The sequence below is a fragment of the Chlorocebus sabaeus genome, chromosome 7 (genome assembly GCF_047675955.1).
Source record: "Chlorocebus sabaeus isolate Y175 chromosome 7, mChlSab1.0.hap1, whole genome shotgun sequence".
In the NCBI taxonomy this organism is placed as follows: domain Eukaryota; kingdom Metazoa; phylum Chordata; class Mammalia; order Primates; family Cercopithecidae; genus Chlorocebus; species Chlorocebus sabaeus.
In genome coordinates this window covers 95,413,331-95,435,570 of record NC_132910.1, presented here as the reverse complement: position 1 = coordinate 95,435,570, position 22,240 = coordinate 95,413,331, and the positions used below count along the sequence as shown (strand labels likewise).

General features: G+C 38.5%; 1 protein-coding gene and 1 long non-coding RNA gene across 3 annotated transcripts in view; one reads left to right on the top strand and one right to left on the bottom strand.

Moving 5' to 3' along the window:
- Positions 1-15,138, bottom strand: part of HHIP (hedgehog interacting protein) — a 98,579-nt gene extending 83,441 nt beyond the window's left edge. For both annotated transcript variants that reach the window (XM_007999892.3, XM_007999891.3), the window contains exons 1-4: positions 14,335-15,138; positions 8,489-8,681; positions 2,296-2,452; positions 1,407-1,608 (exon numbers count right to left, since the gene is read on the bottom strand). In XM_007999892.3, the coding sequence (XP_007998083.1) occupies positions 1,407-1,608; positions 2,296-2,452; positions 8,489-8,681; positions 14,335-14,613 (831 nt within the window). In that variant the 5' untranslated portion in view covers positions 14,614-15,138. The remainder of the gene's footprint in view (positions 1-1,406; positions 1,609-2,295; positions 2,453-8,488; positions 8,682-14,334) is intronic.
- A 219-nt stretch (positions 15,139-15,357) lies between these two features.
- Positions 15,358-18,381, top strand: LOC119621886 (uncharacterized). The gene is made up of 3 exons (XR_012093469.1): positions 15,358-15,582; positions 15,822-15,999; positions 17,566-18,381. It is a non-coding gene; the product is annotated as an uncharacterized lncRNA (long non-coding RNA).
- Positions 18,382-22,240: the final 3,859 nt, after the last annotated feature.

Here is a 22,240-nt window from a genome sequence, read left to right as displayed (position 1 = left end):
TTTATTTCATGATGAGACATCTCCATGTCAGAGCTGAATATTCTAATGAATAATCAGATATCCCTATGAAGGGTATAAATTGAAATAGGGATGCTGAAGGAACACTGATTTAAAAGGCGGTCAAATTGAGGTAGAAACAAGAACATCAGTTCTTGTTATAAAACCATTTTCCAGTATTCTGAGCCCTCCTTACATCTACATTATATCATACATATCTTTTTAATACTAACATTTTTACTCAAAGCACATTTGAAAACTATTGTTAATATTAATATTCTCTCAAATAATTAATATTATTCTCAAATATCTGAAAATATTTTTAAAGCTAATTGGCTATATGTATTATGGTTATAATCTTCAACTCAGTAATATCCTTCCTGTGAATGAATATTAAGGAAGTCATCCATGACCAGATTAAGTAAAATGTATATGAATAATAAATAACATTATTTACAATGGTAAAAAGTAAAGACTGGAGTCATCTTAACTCTCATACAATAAGAAAATGAAATAGAGAGCAGGAATATATCTGTATTTTTCCTGACTTGTTTCTTCTGATTTGGGTCTTCTTACCACTGAGTACAGCACAACAAAGCAAGAAAGAGCTCATTTCTATGTGAGTAGAAGACTATAAATCCTCCTTTAGGTTTTTTTTTTTTTTCAGTTAAGAAATGAAAAGGATAACCAGTTCTTCCCAAATCATATTGTTACTTTGTTTCACTGTAAAATAGGCATGAGCTATTAAATGTGTCTTAATTTTAGAATGTCATAATTTGCTTTATAGTTTAGTACTGCTAATGTACTGTGTTACTCTTGTGAAACAAACTTGACAATAATTTTGTTTACATACCTAGGTTATTTAACATGAGAATTCAAATTAGAGAAGTGAAAAAGAGGGCAATATATGTTATATAGATGACTAATTATAGAAATATTTGACTTACCTGTAAAAACATTGTACAAGGAAGTCATAGTATAAGTAGTATTTTTTTATGAGACAGACTCAAAAACAGAGATGGTGAAAGAATGATTTGCAATTGCCAAAATAGCCAAAACACCTCTTTGCTTCTGCTAGCAAATGGATGTACAATCCTGTGCTATGCCCATTAAACAATATTTAAACAAATACTTTATAAAGCCAAAGATTCCTTTAAATGTGTCAATTACATAGGGAAAGCATGTCAGATATCAATTCGATTGCATTGCACAATAGTCAACAAATAACAGAAATTTAATGTCACTGTCCTAATTCAGGTGCCGTAATTATTGTTTCCTTATGTTGTCGCCTTATTTTCTCCTGCAAGATTCTTTCTTTTATTACAAAGAAATACCTTCAGTGAGGAAGGTAACACTAAAATAAAATTAACATAGCCAGCACAAAAATAAATAAAATTTAAAAAGCCAACCTTTATTCCACTTTGAACAAGTTTGTGAATGTCCAAATAAGGCTCCTTGAAAATTTCTCCTTCAGGGGTAAGTATCTTCACATAACCTTCTTTTTCCAGAATGAAGAGACGGTGCGAGCCATCCCCACTATGCAGGGCACCAATGGGCTGCCGCAGCCCACTCACAACCTCCTGAATACAGAAGCAGTTGTGTTTGTGCTTTCTAAACAAATTAAAGAAAACCAGTAAGCTTTTCTTGAGATGAAGGAGATAAGGGATGCACTTGGCATCCTTTTCAAACTCTATTTCCTCTAGGAATCATGGTTTTGAGAACCATGAAGTGCTGCTAACCCAAGGGTCACAATATAATTCTTTTAAGTGGTTCTTTTAAATTCTTTCAATGGCAAACAACAGAACAGCCTTCTATCAGAAAGCAAAATAAGAGAATCAAAACATGTATATGTTTTCAGAAGTCATAATCTCATTTTTTCATCTTTCAGTGACTATAATTAAAATTAGTTTTACTCACAATAAATAAATCTTATGGAAGGCATGTAGAGAGAAAGTTCTAAGATCTATTTAGAAAAATCTGATTTGCCAATAGTAATTGAGCTGAACATTTTCACAGCGCCATAGGCTAACAACAATCATAAAATTCAGGCTTAAAACCATATCCATAAAATTCACATGAGTCATAGAGAAGCCAAGCTCATAATATAAGATTAGTAGTCTAAGTATTAAAAGCATTTAAGCTAGAATTTTAGAGAAACAAACTACCACAAAGAAAAAAATAAAGCATCTGGAGGATATAGCTGCTGAACATAAGCACAGACAGTTGATTCACTGTCAAAACCACAAGATTTGTCAGTTGGGTTTTTTTAAAGATTAAAGAGCATTTATCTTTATGAACCTGCTGATCTCTTCCACTTTGTCATATTCTTCCATCTGGTCCAAGTAGTTAGATGCTGGTCCTCTGACTTGTTTTCTTGGAAAATCTGGAAAGCACAACCCACCATCTTTTCTTGCATAGTAAAAGCAAAACTCATCCGCAGTTGTTTGAAGGAAACCTTTAAAAAATATAAAAACACTCATTAGAAACACTTAGTGTCATAGTAAAACCACCTTATTTGAAAGATATAAGATGAGGAAAACAAATTTTAGAAACTAGATGGATATTTTAGGGAGAACCTAGACTGAAATAAAAACACTCCTGCAATCCCAGCATTTTGTGAGGCTGAGGCGGGAGGATCACCTGAGGTCAGTAGTTTGAGACCAGCCTGGCCAATATGGTGAAATCCCGTCTCTACTAAAAATATAAAAATTAGCTGGGCATAGTGGCATGCACCTGTACTCCCAGCTATTCGGAAGGCTGAGGCAGGAGAATCACTTGAACTGGGAGGTGGAGGTTACAGTGAACTTATAGTGTCTCACTATCCAAATAAATAAATACATACATACATACATATATAAATACATACATACATACTAAATAAAAAGAAGGAAAAATATCAGGGATTGGGATTCCTATTTGTGTTTTAAACTAAATTTAAAAATTGTGGTAAAAGTGAAATAATATTGTATTGAGTATTAAAAGGCTCCTGTGAGGTACAAATAAGACAAACTCAGCATTTATCTTGCTATTGCATTGATGTCTTTTCAAGATTCTCTAGCTACTGTACGTTGTACCTGGGAGCTTATCTCATCATCAGTATTTAGCATTTTTTCCTACAGTACTAAATAACTTCCTCAGATGAACAAACAAGAATCAAGAAGGAGACAGTCCATCAGGTGCCAGTTTTGGTCATTTTACAAATCTTAGTGTATTGCCACTGACATAAGATTAAATAATAAATCTGATGAATAACACAAGGTCATTATATACTGTTGTTTATATAATAAACAACTGACGCACTGTGTAATGATCAAGCAATGAACTGATGTTTATAACAGAACCTCTATATTCAAATATGTTTTTCCTGCACTTCACTTATAGGAGATAATGATTAATTTGTAATAGAAAAATTATATTTAAAATATTCCTTCAATCGTCTCAAACAGAAAAGCTGACATATCAACAAGTCAAAACAAAAATAACAACAGAGTTACTTAATAGGATCTAAAAGAAAGATGTTTTTTCTTTTCTTACACATTAAATATTTTATTATATAAAGACAGCTATCTTTGAATATGAAAGAAAAGAACTTTATGGCAAAAAAGTTTTGATATTACCTTTACAATTTGAGTTAATAAGGTATTACCTTTCTGGGACATATTAGAAAGACTCACTTCCACATTCTAATGATTTCTGCTCTCAAAATATGATGATGCTACCAGAGTCAGCCTTATATGTGGAACTAAATTGTTGCTTCTGGTCTTATACTTTATATCATATATCTAAAGTTTTTATTTTTGTATAACAAATTAGATTTTCATACCTCATCAATTTTGTGATGAACATACTGAGTAGCTCAGTAGAAATTTAGGAATTGTATAACAAATTCAGATTTAGCAAGGATTTCTAAGAATTTGGAATCAGCCAAGTGAGACTCATCAATGGTGCATAAAAGACACCACAAGTTTACTTTCTGTGTGCTTGACCTAGGACCCCTCAAACCTAACACTTATCTTAGAATGTGAAGGTCCCAAATGGTTGTAAGGCTTGAAGTACATTTTGACCTAACTTTTGAGTGAAATGTCTCACCCTGAACTTTCTGAGAGAGACTCTTCACTGCCAGTTTCTGACTAGGCTATTGGAAAGGATCTTGTCTTGGCAACCAGGCAAGTAAGAGCAGATGTCCTTGGGAGTGTGTGTGTGTGTGTGTGTGTGTGTGTGTGTGTGCATGCTGTGGGGGGCACAGAGAAAAAGAGGCAAGCAGCTGGGAAGTGCTCCACGGGAGGGGCAAGGCAATCAGAAAGTTATCTTTCTTTGAAAAAAATTCAAGGATTAGAAACTGGGGAAGGGAATGAAGGCCATAGAAGCATTTACTCATCTTTAGCAAGTCACCATTTGCAAAAGATAGCTTTTCCCCTCCCTTCTTAAATGGGTAAGCCTTCAGATGAAAACTGCCTCATAGTGTGAAACAAGTCTCTTAGTGGTAAAAAGAAAAAAAAACTAAATTGTTAAATCAAACTCTTTGCACAGTTTTGGGCTAGATCTTGTTTTGGAAATATTTACCCCCAGGCAACAAAATCTCCATGCCTATATTATGCATGCAGGAAGACTGTCACACTATTGTCCTATTTATAACTGGATATGTGAGTGACAAATATAGTTTTAATGTGATGTTTGCCGAAGGGTCACAGAAAAATTTCAAAATGCAATTCAAAAGAAATGTCAAGCTTACTTAAAAAACATGTGTATTTCAGCATTACTGTCTACTAACCAATACCATCTTAAGGGGAAATTAATTAACAATGCTGGTGGTCGATTCCAATTTAAATGGAATTAGTAACTGCAACAAACACGAGGAAATGAGAAGTCATTTTCAAACGAAATATCTAAAGATTAATGAATACATATTCATAAAGTTTGTGGCTCCAGGGGTATGATGCCTGCTTAGCAAATTAAGAAAAAATACAGACAATAAATTTACTCCAAGCTTCTTATGTAATTTAGACAAATTGAATAACCTAAGTGTGAAAACCAGTTCAGAAGATTTCACTTAAATACATGAGCTTTTTTTTTTTTTGCAATCATGTAATTTTATTTGAATTTAAGTATCTAACACTTTTATTAATATTTTACCTTAAATGACCCGATTCTGCAGTGAACAATGATGAGTAGGGAGATATATTTTAACATTTATTGCCAGGGTTCCTTTTTGTTTGGCATTTTACTGAAAGCGCATGTTTAGCTCACTCAGGATCATCATAATATGGTCAGGTCTACTAATAATGAACAAACACTGACTATTCTAGCAGCTGTATTTTTTTAAGTTCTGATCATTTATCAACTATCTTGGACCTGTAAATACTCTCCTGGATAGTGAGCCTGGTTATGCTATACCACAAAGCACCCGATAAATACTGACGTATAAAATAAATGCTTCCTTGGAGTGTTCTGAGTTCTGCCTTTTCTCTCAGCATGTATTCCAGGGAAAAGTTATTTTTCCTCATTGTAAGTGCTGCTCATCATGATAAGGAAAAAAAAAAAAAAAAAAAAAAAAAAAAGAGTTAAGGACTCTTCATGAGTAAGACTTACTCATGAACATATCCTAATAGAAGTGGTGGATTTTGATATATCCATCTATTTACTCCTTCTGGTTTACTCTCCTTGGGACTAAGAAGACACATGTGTAAGCTAACTGACCAGGGTTAGGAATGGCTAAGGACTAGAAAAATTCAGTTGAATCAAACCCTTGACCTTGGCCTTCTTAGCAACAGGATTAAACCAATTGAACTAATTGTGTGCAGACATTTCACACTACAATAACCTACTGCTGAGAAGATGAGGTCGAAGAGTGATAAAAATCATTATGACTACAGATATAGAGGAAGAAGCAAGGCCAATAGATATCCATTAGATATGCTTCCCATAGAGTATGTTATGCCTTCTTTTAGTGATTAGCAAAGTAGCCACCCTGCTCAGTTAAGCAGAAGAAAAGACCTGCAGAGACGAGCAGAGAGTTTTTGGCAATTTTAGAAGTTTTGAGAATTTACTTCCCTAAGTGAATTCACAACTGGAAAATATTATGATTCATAAAACTCTAGTATATACTCACTATATTGATTTGTAATATCTTTTCCCATTTTTGGAAAAATAAGCAGACTATGACTATTTCTTGATTAAGCATTCTAGGAAGTAGCTATCTTGTAGGTATATGAATATTCTAAAGTGACTGTGCTTTCTTAAAGCCGTGGAGTCAAAGCAAATCTTTAGGTCATTTATATATACATTTCTTCATGTATTGGGCAATAGGGAAAAAATGAAGATGTCTCTGGAATTATTTTCTCTCAGTTATTTCAGCATTTGCCTTATTTTAGCAAAATACATCCCTCGGGGTACCTTCCTCTTCAAGTTCTTGTTGTGTAGAAAGATGAAGCTATTAATGAGGATAGTCAAAAATATGTTGATTAGTTTCTTCTAAAAAAGAATCACAATGTAGCTGTTTTCCAACACTTTGAACTTCAGAGGAAAGTGACCCATATCATTAAATCAACTTAAGGGAAAACTATTAAAATTTGCTTTTATAGTAATTTCCAAAAAAATCTGTGTTCCACAGTTGTGAAGACACTTCTTTGCTGGGAGCAGGGGCTGGGAAGGGTGCGGATTAGCATCTTATTTATTGTACTTTAGGAAATGGTAACCTACATGCCAAGGATCCATCCAGGCAACAAATCGATTAGCATAAGTAATGCAAAGAGTGTGTTACTATAGCTCACTTTTGGGGCAAGTATTGAGAATGATCATTAGCATTTGATGTACGCAGGGGCAGCCCCCTCTGCTTGTGGGTAAAGCCTTCCATAGTCTGGAAAGCACCCTTGCTGCTCTGTCCACCTCTAGAGTGGAGCTTTCATCTGGTTATCTTTCAAAGCAGCCTGGGTGGCCACCAAAAGCACTTGACATCTTGATGCACTTCAGCAGTTTTACATATATACAAACTTTGTAGAAAAATAAATTTGTCATTCGTCACCACATATGTTGATCTGGGGAGTGAGGTGCTTGCAGTTCTGGCTCTGAGCTGTTTGCTGTGCTCTCTCTTTCAGTGGATATTACTTTTATTTTATTGTTTTTTGAAGCTAAAATTACTTCAAATATATAAAGACCCCCACAGTTATGTCCCCAAATCCAGCATGTTGTATTTATCTAAAGTAGATAATGGTAAATAAAAATGCTTAGTGTTGATATCACTTTCAATTTATAGTCCTAAAGGCAAGTGTTCAAGACTTGAAGTTTCCAGCAAACATTTATGGTATCTAATCTGTTATCACTTCTTTGTAGGCCATCTAGGCAACCGTGACCTATTCTGCTTTGCTCTGGGGAATGTGATAAAGAGAAAGAAACAGCTGCTTGAGAAAAGGCTTAGGAACATGGCTGTGGTTTATGAAAACAATAATAATATTTTCATATTGAATGGGTTTAGATATATGTTATGCTATATTCAAGGAAGCAAACAACCCAAGTCAAAATATTTTATAAGGTTATTAAGAGAGCTATATTAAAAATAGGAAAATCTACACTTTCCTGAGTCAGAGAAAAAAGTAAAATGTACATAGCACTTAAAAAAATTCTCTCAGTGCATTCTACAGTTCTTAAAGCTTGTCTTTTCCTTAAATACTGCTTAATCTTCAGTAGATTTGTGTGCGACTTTGCCTAACTAAACAGAATGTCTCATTAAATTATTTTTTTCCTCTGTGTTGAGTCTTCCAACTAAAGCAACAGCAACCAAAGTTTACAAATTTTTGATGATAAAAATTAATTAATGAATATATATGCTTATTAGAGTCCAAACTACAATAGTGACTAGGCATGTTCATGACACTGTATGCATGAGAACGTCCATATCTCTCCTATCACCTTCTCATTGTATAACTTTGAGTAAAGCATTTGACTTCTCCCAAGGCTCAGATTTCCTCATCCGTCAATTGGAGGGGACTCCACTGTTTCTACCTACCTTACAGGGGTTTTGAGGAGAAAATTCGTCATTTGATGTGAAAGTGCCTTGGAAGATATTACTTTTTTGGATTGCTCATCATATTTGGTTTAAGGAGCTATCTTACAAGTCAGTGGACATTCTCCAGTTATGTATCAGCTGTGTAGAAGAAGATGTTGCCTTGATATTGATGGTGATGGGTAAAGAAGGTACCAACGAGGAGTTTGGATTGAGAATACAACGTGTGTAAAGATTACCACCTGTATTATCAGCTTAACAAGAAATATATAATAAGTCAACAAAACCAATTATACTATTTTCAGACTGAAATTACAATATTCCCTTTAGAGGCAATAAAAGTTATATATTTGGGAATGTTAATTATGAGGTAAAATAGGTAATTTTAAAGATAAGATAAATTTTACAAGTCTTACAAATAAGCGTTTAAGCACAGGTATCTTACAAGGATATTGTGCAGTGGTTTATTTCACTTATGCATTTTTTTCTTACCTGGAATATGGCCTCGGCAAGTGTAAAAGAATTCTTTGCAATAGTCTTTGCAGAGCAAAGGAAGTACTAGGTCTCTTTCCAAGACTTCTCTCTCAGGTGAGTGGAACAGGCTTTGAGAATGTGGAGAGCAAAGTGCACATTTGATTTCCTCCAGTAACTTCCCACATTCTGTGTTATTGGTAACAGAAAATATCTGAAAGTCATAAATCAGAAACAAACAATTTTTTTAGGTAAAGTTAGGTATAGTTATTATTATTTTTTTGCAATTGTGTAAGTAGAAAAGTTTAATTTAGCCAATGAAGTTTTCTGAAAAGAATTACCATGTCACAATACAGAATGCCTTTATAAGGATGCAAGTATAGTCTCTGGGACTGGGCTGGGAGAACAAAAGGCAGGGATACATAAAAGTGCTTCTTATTTTTGCAAATCAAAGACTCCATCTGTATTTCAGGTGTGAAAAAATAAAAGGCAATTATATTTAGACTCTTTAAGACTTTATCACTTCATTCTGCCTCAAAGTGTATACTGAATGATACTTAGCTTTAAAATCCCAACCTTTGTCCAACTGCATGCAAAACAGAATTTTTCAAGACACAACTTATTTGTGTCTTACATGAAAATCTATTTCATTCCTGAAATTCTTAATATGATTATGTCAAAAATATACTTGGGTTACATTTCTCAAATTTCAATTAGTTTTCAATCTGCAGACTGCATTAGGGAAAGTTTTCTAAAGTAGGATTTGCTGTTCATGTTTTACAAAAATAATATCCAAAGTGAAATCAAACAGATTTAAAACCAATTTTTATTATTCGTTATATCTTAGGCAGGAAAATTTTTTTAACTGGGTCCTCAGGTATGTTATATGCATGAATAAACACAAGAGCTTAACGAAGTGTTTTTGAATAATATGTAGTGAATTTTAATGAAAAATGGCATACCTTCATCACAATTTTTACAGTGACACGTCTTTTATTTCAATAAGACCAATTTGAGTTACTGATTCATTGAGTTTAGCAATTAATAGACAGAATAGGTCTTGTTGTTTAGCAGTAACTTTAAAAACCTGCCTTCAGAACGTCCTTTAATATATATAGAAGGCAATATCAACACAATATTTGACATGGGAAATGTAGTGCTGTCAAAATCAAGTATTGATTTTTTACATTAAAAACAACATAATGGAATTGAATTTTAAACCTTTTCCCAATTCATCTAACTATATTCATACTTTATTACTTCTTTAGAACTATCAATCAAATTTAACATTTTAAATTCTAGAGCACTGTTTTAAACAAATATTCCTTTAACAAATTAAGGTTCTAATTTGGGTAAATCTATGGCTTCTGTTTTTTGGGATAATGATATTCCAAGTCATCACAAAAATTTGAATCTGCAAGAGCAAAGTAATGAAAAAAAATTGAATACATGCATACTGAAATTTTAGTACGCAGCAAGTCCAATAGAAGTGATCATATTTTGGAAAAATGTATAATGGGTTGTAGCTACAATATTCAGAAAAGTTATTATTAATCACAATTATATTTACAGTCTTATCAATTTATTTAAATAACAATTGCTTAAATAGATACAATTTTCTAAAAGGAAACATGGACTACACCCTTAGAATTTGCATTCCAAGAATGTTTTAAATGTCTTTTATTGTCCATACTCTGGCAGACCTCACCAGATCTATTCAATATTAATAGTGTTCAACTCTGTTCTGTTTGTTTATTATATAGCAATTCTGTTTGTTTATCATATAGCAGTCCACTAAGAACAGAACAACTGCAGGATGCTGAAGCCACCTCTTTTGCTGGCTGAAAAACTGGAATGTAATTACCTTTGGTTTTATGGAGATTATGCATGCTTCCATTTTTTATAGCTGAAACAAAATGATCCTCGTATACTCTCTCAGCTGCTATCCAGGAAGAGCTTGATTTTAGTGCCTAAGGAATTTTGTCTTTTACAATTTTTGGAATGTGTTCTGGCCACAGATCTCTCATCAAAAGTTTCAGAAGTAGGATTCAATAAATTATCTGAAATCAAGTATAATATTATTCTTTTTAAAGTTTCATGCTGTTCCGGCCCAGCAGGATGGTAACATTTTGCTCTGTGTGAGGTCTGCAGTGTAAATACCTATTTGAAGATAGATAGAGCCATCATTCTGGCTTTGGTTTCAATGAACCAATAGTCTTACTGAAGTCAATTAAACTGACTCAGCCAAAGCTGCAACAGGGTTTTAGACAGATGAGTCTGAGTGTGTGTAGCGTAATTTCTTCTTCTTTTTTGCCTATGTGTCTGTGTCTTATATAGGTCCTTAACTTTATTTCTGATGATGCTGTCAATCTTAAGAAGAAATTTAAGCTAATTTCCTGTTTCAATTTTTGAAAGCTGTATACAAAACCATCATAGTGGTTAAAACTAAATACACTTCAGAAATCATGTAAAACTTTGAGACATTATTACAGCATGCCTAGTAATCATTGTGGCTGTTGCTAATTTATAACATCTGGCAGGTCATCCTTTAATCTTTAGCCACACGAAAGTAAAATCCATAGAAGAAGGGTAAGATAAATAGGGGATACACAGTAAAGCGTGGCCTCCAACTATAGCTTATCAACAAACAGTAAAATGGGTGACAGAGACCTTCTGTATTTCTCTTTATTTACCAAGTAACTAAACAAAGAGGGCAAAAGGCACCCACATGGGTTCGATGAGGGGACAAAAGGAGAAAATACATGACAGTATATTAAGATGTCGCCTTAAGATCACTTGGTACACAAAAAGTTATTTCTAAAAATCATATGCCTACAAGGTTGTTCAGCTGTTGGGTAGAACACATGTGTCTCTGAACTATAGTGCTGGATTATGTCATTAAAGAGTTCAGTTTCAATTTTAGGCTAATATGTAAATAGATCATTGTACTAAGGCAGCTGTTAAAGGGACCCCAGGATGAGTTATTTGTTTAGTTGGATGTGTTCAACAATAGCCTTTGTGCCTGAAAGAGCCAGAGCAAACAAATGATTGTAAAAGGGCACACTTGAAAACAATTACTTTTCACCCATTCCTTGACAGCTTTGGCTGTGAAACCACCCAAGGTAGAGAGAGCTTCTATGCCTCTGTGGCTACAAGTTAAGTTTTAGAAATGGGGGTATTTTAGTTGGTTGCAGATTCAATCTGGTTAATGAGAATTAGATTCTTTTAGCATGCTGTATTTAGAAAGTGCGATAATATTGCTAAGATAATATGACTTCCTAAATTTTGACACTACTTACTTGTCAAGGTAGTTAACAATCTTATTACAATATAGAACATTATTAAAATACATAAAAAATTAAAATAGAGCATAATTCCATGACTAAAGAATTGAACTCAATTCTAGTTCATTAAAGAAAATTTCTTAGCCTAGAAACAGGACTTAACTGTATGGCTGAGCATGCTAATATTCCTACCTAGTTTGCTACTATCTATTTGTCTAAGAAATTTCTTCCTGTAGGAAAAACCTACTACTGTAGTTTCTTGAAAAGCTGCAGAAATCTTTCTGGGGATTTTTTTTTTCTTCCATAAACAAAAAAAGGGCCCTTTCAAATAGCAATCATCTCTCCTGTATACACATTATGAAATAAGATCCTAACATATATTATAATCCAGGAAGGCTTACGGGAAAAAGGGAAACACTGAAGTTTATTATAAAATAACATGTTTTAAAAACTATTAAAACTTGAGAACTAATATAGGGCAAGAATGCATATGCATAGCTATAGCAAATCTCTGTTTTGAACAATTTGGGTATTGTTAGTTTATAAACCACTTGTAATGGAACCAGCAAAAGTCTAGTGTACCAAACTTAATTCAGACAGACTTTCCAAATGAGTAGGGGTTTGTTGGAGATTGGAAGCACATAAAACAGAAAGGAATGTGTATAGTTAACATGGCAGATTGCTTCCTAAAGAATTATTTCTTTAAAAAAAAATTATATAACTTCTCTTAAGGGCTATAACTCCCCTCGGTCCCATCCCCCTTCCTTTTCTCCCCACCATTTAGTGAAGAACAAAATTTTCATTCCATATGTCCCTGGAAGAGTTGAGTACTGCAGGGGTCCCTAGATCATCAGTATATTCATAGTATATATTACACCAAGGGAGACTTAATGGCAAATATTTCTAAACTTTTCTCTGAATTTGCTGGTTCTTTAGGGCTCCTGATAAAACCTTTAAGGTGACCTGAATGTAGCTATTTTGAAACTTAATTCAATTGCAACACAGGAGCTTAATGACATTGTTTTGAATAAAATCCTGGAATATCTGTTCCCTGAATCTCAGGCTCCTGCTGCATATGGTAAGAATAAAAAGAGAGTTGCAGCTGAAAACCTGCAGCAAGACAGTTCTCACTCATCTGGGAATAGAAGGAGTTGGGCAAATGCTCCCTCAAAAGGCATGAACATTTGGACAGAGCTGGGGACTGAAAGAGAATGATGTTCTCTAGTTTCACCCATTAGTGAACCAACTAACAAATACAATGGTGTTGTTGTTATTCTTTTGCCATAAGCAACAGGACTCTGTGTGTGGGCAGCAGTTTAGTGGGGAGGAGGATAAGTCGACCCCTTTTTGTCCTATTGATTTTTTCCTATTTGCATGACTTGAGCAAATTAAATGATGCAATATGGCTTTTTGTTACAAAACAAAGTGAGAGATACCACCCAGACACATATGTTGATTCGTAGGAGCTGTTTACATGAGAATAGAGTGAAATCTACCGTGAACTGAGCATAAAAATTAGATTCAGCCTGGGTATTTTTTTTTTCTATGCCTGGGCCAGCAAGACTGAAGCACGAGTTTTCCAAGAGTCTCTCAGACCTTGACAACTGGCAGTGTTCTAACAGAGGAATTCTTAATTAAACCTAAAATGGGGAAAGGGAGGGGGAGCAAAGACACCTGATTGTTTATTTCACGTGCAGTGATTGTTAATGACGTGACCCAGCAATCATTCCTTGGTGTACAGTGAATACCACCCATGACTGCATCTCCTGGCAAGAATGATATTGCAAACTCAAAAACAAGCGTGTCTTTCCAGTCAACAAACACCATGTTAGTATTTAGTTAAACTTATTAACACAAGGATAACGTAAATGCCATTACTCTTAAAACAAATTCTTAGAGAAGATCTTCTTCCAAGACACCTAACTGACCCTGAAAGTCTGAATTTATAATGTTACAAAATGACGAAGAATCGTCTCAGTTTTAGGTGATAAATAACGCCCCAGCAAAATCTTTCGCCAGTGTTTTTCAGGTCCCTAACCGGAGGACCAAGAGTTCCTTTCTGTTGGTTTAACTAATGTAATGCAAGACACCCCCCTCTGACGGGGCTGGGGATCATAAACCAACCATGCTTCAACATCCTTTACAATTCAATCCTCTCCCTAACCGAGCACGTGGAGAAAACGGCACAAATCTTTTTACCCTAGAAAAATAAACCGGAAACCACAGCCACCTTAATTTACAGTTTCACCGCAGCCAGTGCCCCATTCGATCCAAAACACACTGTTCATCGCGATTCTTTTAAAATATTTACCCAGCCCAGGGTGCGGGTACCGCAGAAGCGTCTGTTTTCAGAGATAGGCAAGTTTGCACAGCATCCCGACCGCGGACTCTGGGGGTGGGAAAGCTATTTGCTTACCCCAGAGAACACACAACAGAATCACGTTAGCGCTTTAGAAAAGTTATGAAAAGAACTCCCCCAGAGAAGTTTTGCCCTTCTTAGAGCCACCGGCTTTGCCAGAGCCACAGGGAACCCCACCCAGCCAATATGCCAAGTACGCGTCCGTGAGGTCGGTGACTGCCTACCTTATTCTCCAGGCGCCCCAGCCCCGGGCTGTCACTCCGCAGGCAGCAGGACAGCCGAGGGTAGAAGCCACCGCACAGCATCTCTCCCCCACTCAGCAGCTCCAGCTGGGACATCATCCTCCTGTCTCTCCTTTTCAGGCGCTTCGGAGGGTTCCCATTCAGGCACCTTCTCCTCCTTGCTCCGCTCCCTTCGTTTCTCTCCCCAAACTTAGCATCTCCTTCAAAGAAGCCCAGAGCCACGGCCAACAGCAGCAGCTTAAAGGAGAGCATCTTCAGCATCTTCTGCCCAGAGCAGCAGGGGCTGGGCGCGGGAGGATGGGGGGGAACGCCACTGCCCAGCAGAGGCACTAAGGCGCAGCTCCAGGAGGAGGCTGCGGGGCTGCAGGGCACTCCAGAGGCAGAGGGAGGTGACGGGGACAAAAATACGTTCAGCGATGCAACTTTGCAAAAAATAAAAGACGCGGCGATGGGTCCAATGCCTTAGGGGAGCCCGAGGAGCGAGATAAAGTTGTGCAGATGACACCGTTTTCAGTTGTGCCAGTGTCAGTTGGGTTAGGGGCTTTCTGCTGCGGCTGGGAAGTGGGAGGAGGAGAAGGAGTTGGAAGAGGAGGAAGAAAAGGAGAGGACAGCCACAGATGTTCACTTGTCCATGTAACGGGAGTTGTTTAGGTGGTACAGTAGCAGGAACAGAAACGGCGACGGCGGCGGCGGGGTAGGCGGAGGCAGGGTCAGCGCTGGGCTCTAGATGATGCTGAGGTCTCCTCTGCCGGCGGCTGCAGCTTCTCACACAGCCTCTCATGTTTCGCTCCCTCTTTTCTTCTTCTTTTTAACTAGCGCGCGGGGAGGTGCTGCCACAGCGCGCCCCTTGACGTCACCGCTTCTCGCGCGCCCCCGCCCAGGGTGGGGGGAAGGGGAGGGGGCAGCCCCCGCGCGAGCGCGTCCCCCGGGCCCCGGCGGCCTCCCTGCTGCGGCGGGGAGGGGCGGCTGGCAGCGACGGCGGCGGACGGAGGGGGAGGGCCGTGAGCGTTCGGAGCCAGCCTCGAGGGTGCTGAACCCAGCGCGCCCGCCTCGCCGCGGCGCCCGGGTGGGGGCGTCCACGGCCCCGGTTCCCGGCGGGCTTGGGGCAGGGGCGCAGTCCGGAGATTCCGGGACTGCCCGGCTGCTGCAGCCCGCAGGCTCCTCTTTCCTCCCCGCTTCCCCTCCGCATCGCCTGGGCTAAAGGCGGCCAAGCAGAGGCTCCGAGAGAAAGTAAGTAAGGGTGGGCCGTGGGAGGTGTGAAGGGAGGGACCCCTTCCAGGGCCATCCCCCCCCCAGCCCCCTGGCCCGCCCCTCGCCCCGTGGGAGGGTGAACTAAGTGGGCTGGGGCGGACGGGAGGGAGTTTTTGGGCCCTTTTGTCTCCCCCAGCCGCACGGGCACCCCCATTTTCCACACTGATTTTCAATGTGAAGCTCAAGTCCTCAAAGATCTTTCTTGGGGTCTGACTTAGAGGCAGGGGGACGTCCCAGATGCCGTTGAGTAGGCTGAAATGGTTTGGAGACATCCTCGCTGGAGGTCCTGCAAGCCACTGAAATGTCACAGACACGTGTGTGCGGAGTGGGGCGGTGTGTCGGGCCACAAGCCAAGCCGGAGTCGGCCTCCCAGAGTGTTTGCCTCGATTTGGGCGGGTTAGTCCCTGACGCACCTTTCAGGGCCCCACATGTGTTCTGGAATAAGCCAGGCCCCGCTGGTGCCATCTGGGAACACAGGTTCTTGGGCCACAGGTGGACGGAGAGAAGCTGGGCGCGGAATTAGTGATCATTTTAAAGCGCGCGCGCACACACACACACACACAGAGACACACACGCACGCACGCGCGCGCAGTCCCTGGGGAGAGATTCCCCGGGAGTAGAAACAGAGGCGTTAGATCTGGAGAAAGAATTAGTTGCAAGTTTAAGGGTGTCCAGAAGCGCTGTGCTCTACTTATCCCCGTGTATACAAATAAATTAACCTTTTCCCCAGCTAGACAAAGTCTGTATAAATAAAGTGTTTCTAAAAAGATGTCTACGTTATCAAGAGCGGTGACTTGAGGTTTACTGGATCCCTGCAAGTTGGCATCAGGACGAGCTTCTACAGGGTTGCGCACAAAATGTGCTTCTAGCCCACTTGGGTATTTAACAGAGGAGCTGATTTCCCAGAAGATGGGCTTTGATGAGGAGATAAGGCAGTTTTCCCATTTTGGCAATGGAGGAATGTTCACCATATTTGGATTTGCTTCACTTGTTGGACATTGATTTCGCCAAGCGATTGCAAAAGTTGGTGATGATTGAGGTGGGCAGCTGACTAAATTAATCACTTCTTTAAAGTGGTCACGGTGGCTAGGTAAGGCTTCTGTCTTTTTCACTTGCTGAACCTGGATATTAGTGAAGTTAGGTTTTTCCCAAAAGAGGTGACACATCAGAATAACTGAAAAGAATCTGCTAGGATGTCTGGCCCAGTCCTCAGCTAAAGGTAGGGCCCCGATGACATGTTTGACATTTCCCCCAGGGGCTGCTGTATACACATGATTCTTCATACACGTGATTGTAAGTCCACTTAGGATCTCACAGGCTTTTTTAAAAAATCTGATATTCTTTCTGCTTTGAGGACTTTTAATATAAAATTAATCAGAGAGCTGCGAGCACTTTAAGACTTTAAACTCATTAATAGATCTCAAGATGAATCCCATCAAATTTAAATCACTTGCGTAGTTTCATCGCATTAGATAGTTTGAGAATAAGGACTTGAACCCAATCTGGGGTGCTTTCCACTATCCAACCCTTTATTCCCAAATGCCAAGTTTATATTCCTTTTCCAAAGTAAAAATCCTTCTAAAAACATATTTCTGTGGTTTGAGCTCCTACTCTGATAAATTCATGTTAGTAGTTTTGAAACAGGCCTTTCTTATGGCTTATACTTCAAGACTAAGGACACTTAAAGGTAAATTAGTTTTGTTTTTAAAATACTATGCATCTGTTATAACCCTTGACCCTAAGATATAGAAAGTTTATAAAAGATTACTGAAATAAGACATGCTTGTTAGTTTTGATATATAGAAACTAGAATTAATTTCATCTACTATTTGTCCTGAAAGTCAATAAATTGGGTCACTTAGGAGATAGCTTGAGCTTATTCTTAGTGTTACTGATATAATTTCTAAACAGTTACTAAGCAGTGTTATACAAATGGACTAACTTCTGATGCGTTTTTTCCAGAGGGAAAATTGCAACCCTTGCTTACAACCAGACTGACAGCATAATTTCTTAGGAATCAAGAATCAACACAGGGTTATTGCTTTAGATTAAACCTTGAAAGCCCCCTTGGAGGCTGAAGGAACAGAGGATGGCCATGCATACACTTGAACATGAAAAATGGTCCTCTTTCATTGGAGAAGTCTCCCTCTTCAGCTAAACAGACAGAGTGGTGAAAAGAAGAAGGGACCCCTTCCTGACCAAAATAATCCAGACAAATCAAATTGGCCTTTTCTAGCAAGGAATGGAACAGCCCAAGGATGGCTAGATCACATCTGCTCACACCACCACTGAGTAATCCTCTCCAGGACTGCCACCTATGTGCAGGTCATGCCCTGTGCAAGAGCACCTAAAGTGGAAGCTGAAGTCCTACCCAGGCTCTGTTCACCAAGCAGAGTTTATGTTGCTGTGTGTCTGTGTCTACCCAGAGGATGTGGGTTCTTTTTAAAATGTACACCAAGTCATTGTGTATGAGCTAGCACCAGCTTGGACCATCCCTCCTCATACCCCGGTCCTATCCAGAGTTATATTCCCTACTTTAGAAGAATTAATTATTCTCATGAACATATTTAGTTGATTGTAAAAATTGAAATATGTGACACAAATTGAAATTAATTGCAGAAGTAAAGGTCAAAATATTATCATGTATGTGAATTATGTACATATGTTTGTATATGTATGTATCAAGAGAGTTATATGAATATACATTTCTGTGTATCAGAAGTGAGGACAATTTAACTTTGGTAAGTATTTAAAATAAAATTATTTTGAGTTTTGGAATCAGTTTTATGTATGGATTTCTGGCCTTCACAGAAATATGTACTATTTAATTCCATTTCAACAAATATATATTAAGTGTTAGGCACCATGCTGATATGTATATAGTACTGAAAAATAATGCAAACACCCTGCTTCTAGGTAGTTATTAATCTAATATAGAAGTCAAATGATAAGGTAACAAATAAAATTACAGTTATAAATTATGGTAAAGGCTATGAAAGAAATGCTAAGGGATAGAATAACAAAGAACATCTATTTCAGATTAAGCGACTGGAAAAAGCTTCCCTGGGAAAATGACATTTCAGTTGAGACCTAGGATAACTTGGAAGGAGTGCAAAGTGACTCCAACCGCTGTTGAAAGTATAGGACCATTTGAGTTCAGACTATAATTTGATACATTTGAGGAGAAGTGCAGAATAGATAACTCAGAACGGAAAGGCCAGAGGCCAAATTCACAGACTTTTCGTTTATAGACTCCAGGTAACTAATTAAGTTAGTTCCGTGTATTTGTCATTCCCTTTTGTTTTTGCAATTGCCCTTTCTTTCCTCCCTCATACTTATCCATCTTTGTCTCTTTCTTTAAATTCAGGCTTAACAACAACCTCTTCTAAGAATTATTCTAGTTTGAATGGCCCTTCAACCATTGCACCTCATCGAACAAGTGTATAGATACTATATTTTATTTATTTTCTTTTGTGCATCATTGGTAAATACCTGAGATGTTTTCGTATGTGCAAGTTGAATATTCATGAGATTATAAGCTCCACAAGGGCAGGAATTGCATTTCCTTCTTTGGACACCCCAACATAGTTTAGTTTCAACTCCTAGCACAGCAACCAGCCTCTCAATAAATGCTGCTGAGTGGCTGATCTTGATGGAGTTGATAATTTTTAAAGGTTTAAAATGGAGCTAATATTTGCATTAAAAAAAAACTTTAAATTGGGCCAGACATAGTGACTCACCCCTGTAATCCCATCAATTGGGGAGTCCAAGGTAGGAGGATAGATTAAGCCCCAGAGTTCAAGACCAACCTGGGCAACACAGTGAGACGCCATTTCTAAAAAAATAAGGAAAATTATCCGGGCATGGTGGAGCACACCTGTAGTCCCAGCTGCTTGGGAACCTGAGGTGGGAGGATCACTTGAGCCCAGGAGATCAAAGCTGCAGTGAGCTATGATTGTACTGCACTCCAGCCTGGGCGACAGAACAAGACCCTGTCTCAAAAAGTAAATTGTGAAATAGAAGAAAGCACACAGTTTAAAGTGCACCATCACTAAGGAAGTGCAACAGACCTGGCTACTAAAGTGTGATTCCACGAACGAAGGACGGCCAGCAAAGCGAGGTAATAAATACAGATCCTTTAAAAATTAAAGGTTGGTTATAATTCAGATAAATGGACGCAAAAATGGTAGGGCTGCTTCTAGGGTGTTTTCTACAGTTAGTCTTTTTTTCAAAGGTCAGCACCTACTGTGTGCCAGAGCCTGATCTGGACCCTGGGGACACAGCAGTGAACAAAACTTTTCTCATGGAACTCATATTCTAGTGGGGAAGACAGGTAACAAACAGATATAGATTATACCAGATGGCGAGGAATGCTGCAGAGAAAAGGGAGCATGACCAAAGACTGCTGGGGTTGGGAGACATAATGATTTTGTATACATTGTCGGGAAAAGTGTTTACTGAGGCAATATTTGGGCAGAAACAAATATTTGGGCAATATTTGGGCAGAAACAAGAGCAGAGAAATAGCCAGGGTCCACATTGCGTGGGATCTTATAAGGTATGTTATGGATTCAGGCTCTTAATTCGGAATGAGATGATTTTCACTCAGGGGTCTTTGTCAGAAATAAACCATGCTAGCTATTTTCACAGAGCAAATTACAGATGAGGAATTAGTTAAGTGGAACTGAAAAGGCGAAAGGGGAACACTACTGCAGGTAGCCACTCCCATCCCTAGGGATTGAGGACGAGGGAAGAGTTGGGGTTAATAGAACCTAGATGCTTATTGGAGAGCCCTGGTAGAGCTGTGTAGATAGGGTTGCTGCCCAGCGGGTGTTGATAACCTGAGATGATGAAATGAAGCTGATGATGGCCGTGTGGGAAGAAGATTGGAGGCTGAAGCCAGTTGCTACTGACAGGATATATTCCTTTCCTAGAGCTGCCTTAAAAAGGTACCACAAACTAGGTGGCTTAAAACAACAGAAATTCTCCAGGGCCTGGTGGCTCATGCCTGTAATCCCAGCACTTTGGGAGGCCGAGGTGGGTGGATCATCTGAGGTCGGGAGTTCGAGACCAGCCTGACCAATAAGGAGAAACCCTGTCTCTACTAAAAATACAAAATTAACCGGGCGCGGTGACGCATGTCTGAATCTCAGCTACTTGGAAGGCTGAGGCAGGAGAATCGCTTGAACCCGGGAGACGGAGGTTGCGGTGAGCAGAGATCACGCCATGGCACTCCAGCCCGGGCAACAAAAGCGAAACTCCATCTCAAACAACAACAACAAAAAGCCAGAAATTTATTGTCTCAGTTCTGCAGGCTGGAAGTCTGAAATTAAGATGTTGGCAGGGTTGGCTCCTTCTAGATATATGAGGCACAGTGTGTCTGGGCTTCTCTCCTAGCTTCTGGCAGCCTCCAGTGTTCTTCTCCTTGGTTTGTAGGTAGTGATCTCTCTGTATCCGTCCTCTATGCAGGTCTATCTCTGCATCCAAATTTCTCCTTTTTATAAGGACACCAGTCATATTGGATTAGACTTCACCCTAATGACCTCATGTTACCTTGATCATCAGCAAAAACACTATTTCCAAATCAGGTCCAGGCATTAGGATTTTAACATCCTTTTGTGGGACACAATTTAATCCATAACACAAGATAAGGGGTCATTGCTGGGGAGCAAGTCCTTTCTCTCTCTCTCTTGCCCTCTAGTGCCCTATCTTAGGTAGGATTTTCTATAAGCAGAGGCTGAAACAGATTCTTGGAAAGTAATTCATTGAGAAGAACTAAGGAAGAAGAGGTTGAGAACAGCAGAGTATGGCCAGGGAAGGAAGCTAAATAAGGCTGGAAGCGGGATCTAGCTTCAGCCTGATTCCAAGGGGGCTCTGGAGCATGAATTGCACCATAGAATTGGTTCCAACTTGAGACAAATGTAGAGAGATTAATTTTTTAACCCTTTTTATAGTTGGTTATTATTTGCAGGTTTTCCCCTTAGGAGTCATGCACCCCCAGGTAGGCAGGTTCCATTCTGCCGAGAACAATTCTCTGGAGACAGGGCAACTGTGAACTCTTTACAGCATGGTGAGCTTTGGTAGCCTCTACTTTTCAAGGAATCTGTCCATTTCAATTATCAGCACAAAGTTGTTCATAACGATTGCCTTGTTATCCTTTTATTCTATAGAATCTGCAATAATGTCACTTATCTCATTCCTGATATTGGTGGTAATTTGCATATTTTTGTCTTATTTCTTCATCAATCTGACTGTAGGTTTATCAATTTTATTGATTTTTTTTCCCAAAGAAACAGCTCTTGGTTTTATTTATTTTCTCTATTGTTTTCTTTGTAATTTAATTGATTTCCTCTCTGATCTTTATTGTTAATTGTGTTCTGCTTACTTTGGGTTTAATTTGCTCTGATTTTGATAGATTCCAAAAATGAAACCTGAGGTCAGTGATTTGAGACCTCTTTCTGTCTTGATGTCTCTCTCTCTCTCTTTTTAATGTAGGTATTTTTCTCTTAACGCTGCTTTAGCCACATTCCAGAAATTTTGAAATGTCATGCTTTCATTTTCATTCAGTTCAAAACACTTTCTAATCCCTCATTTAAGTTCTGTGATCAAATACTTGGGGGTTTGTTTTTGAAGACTTT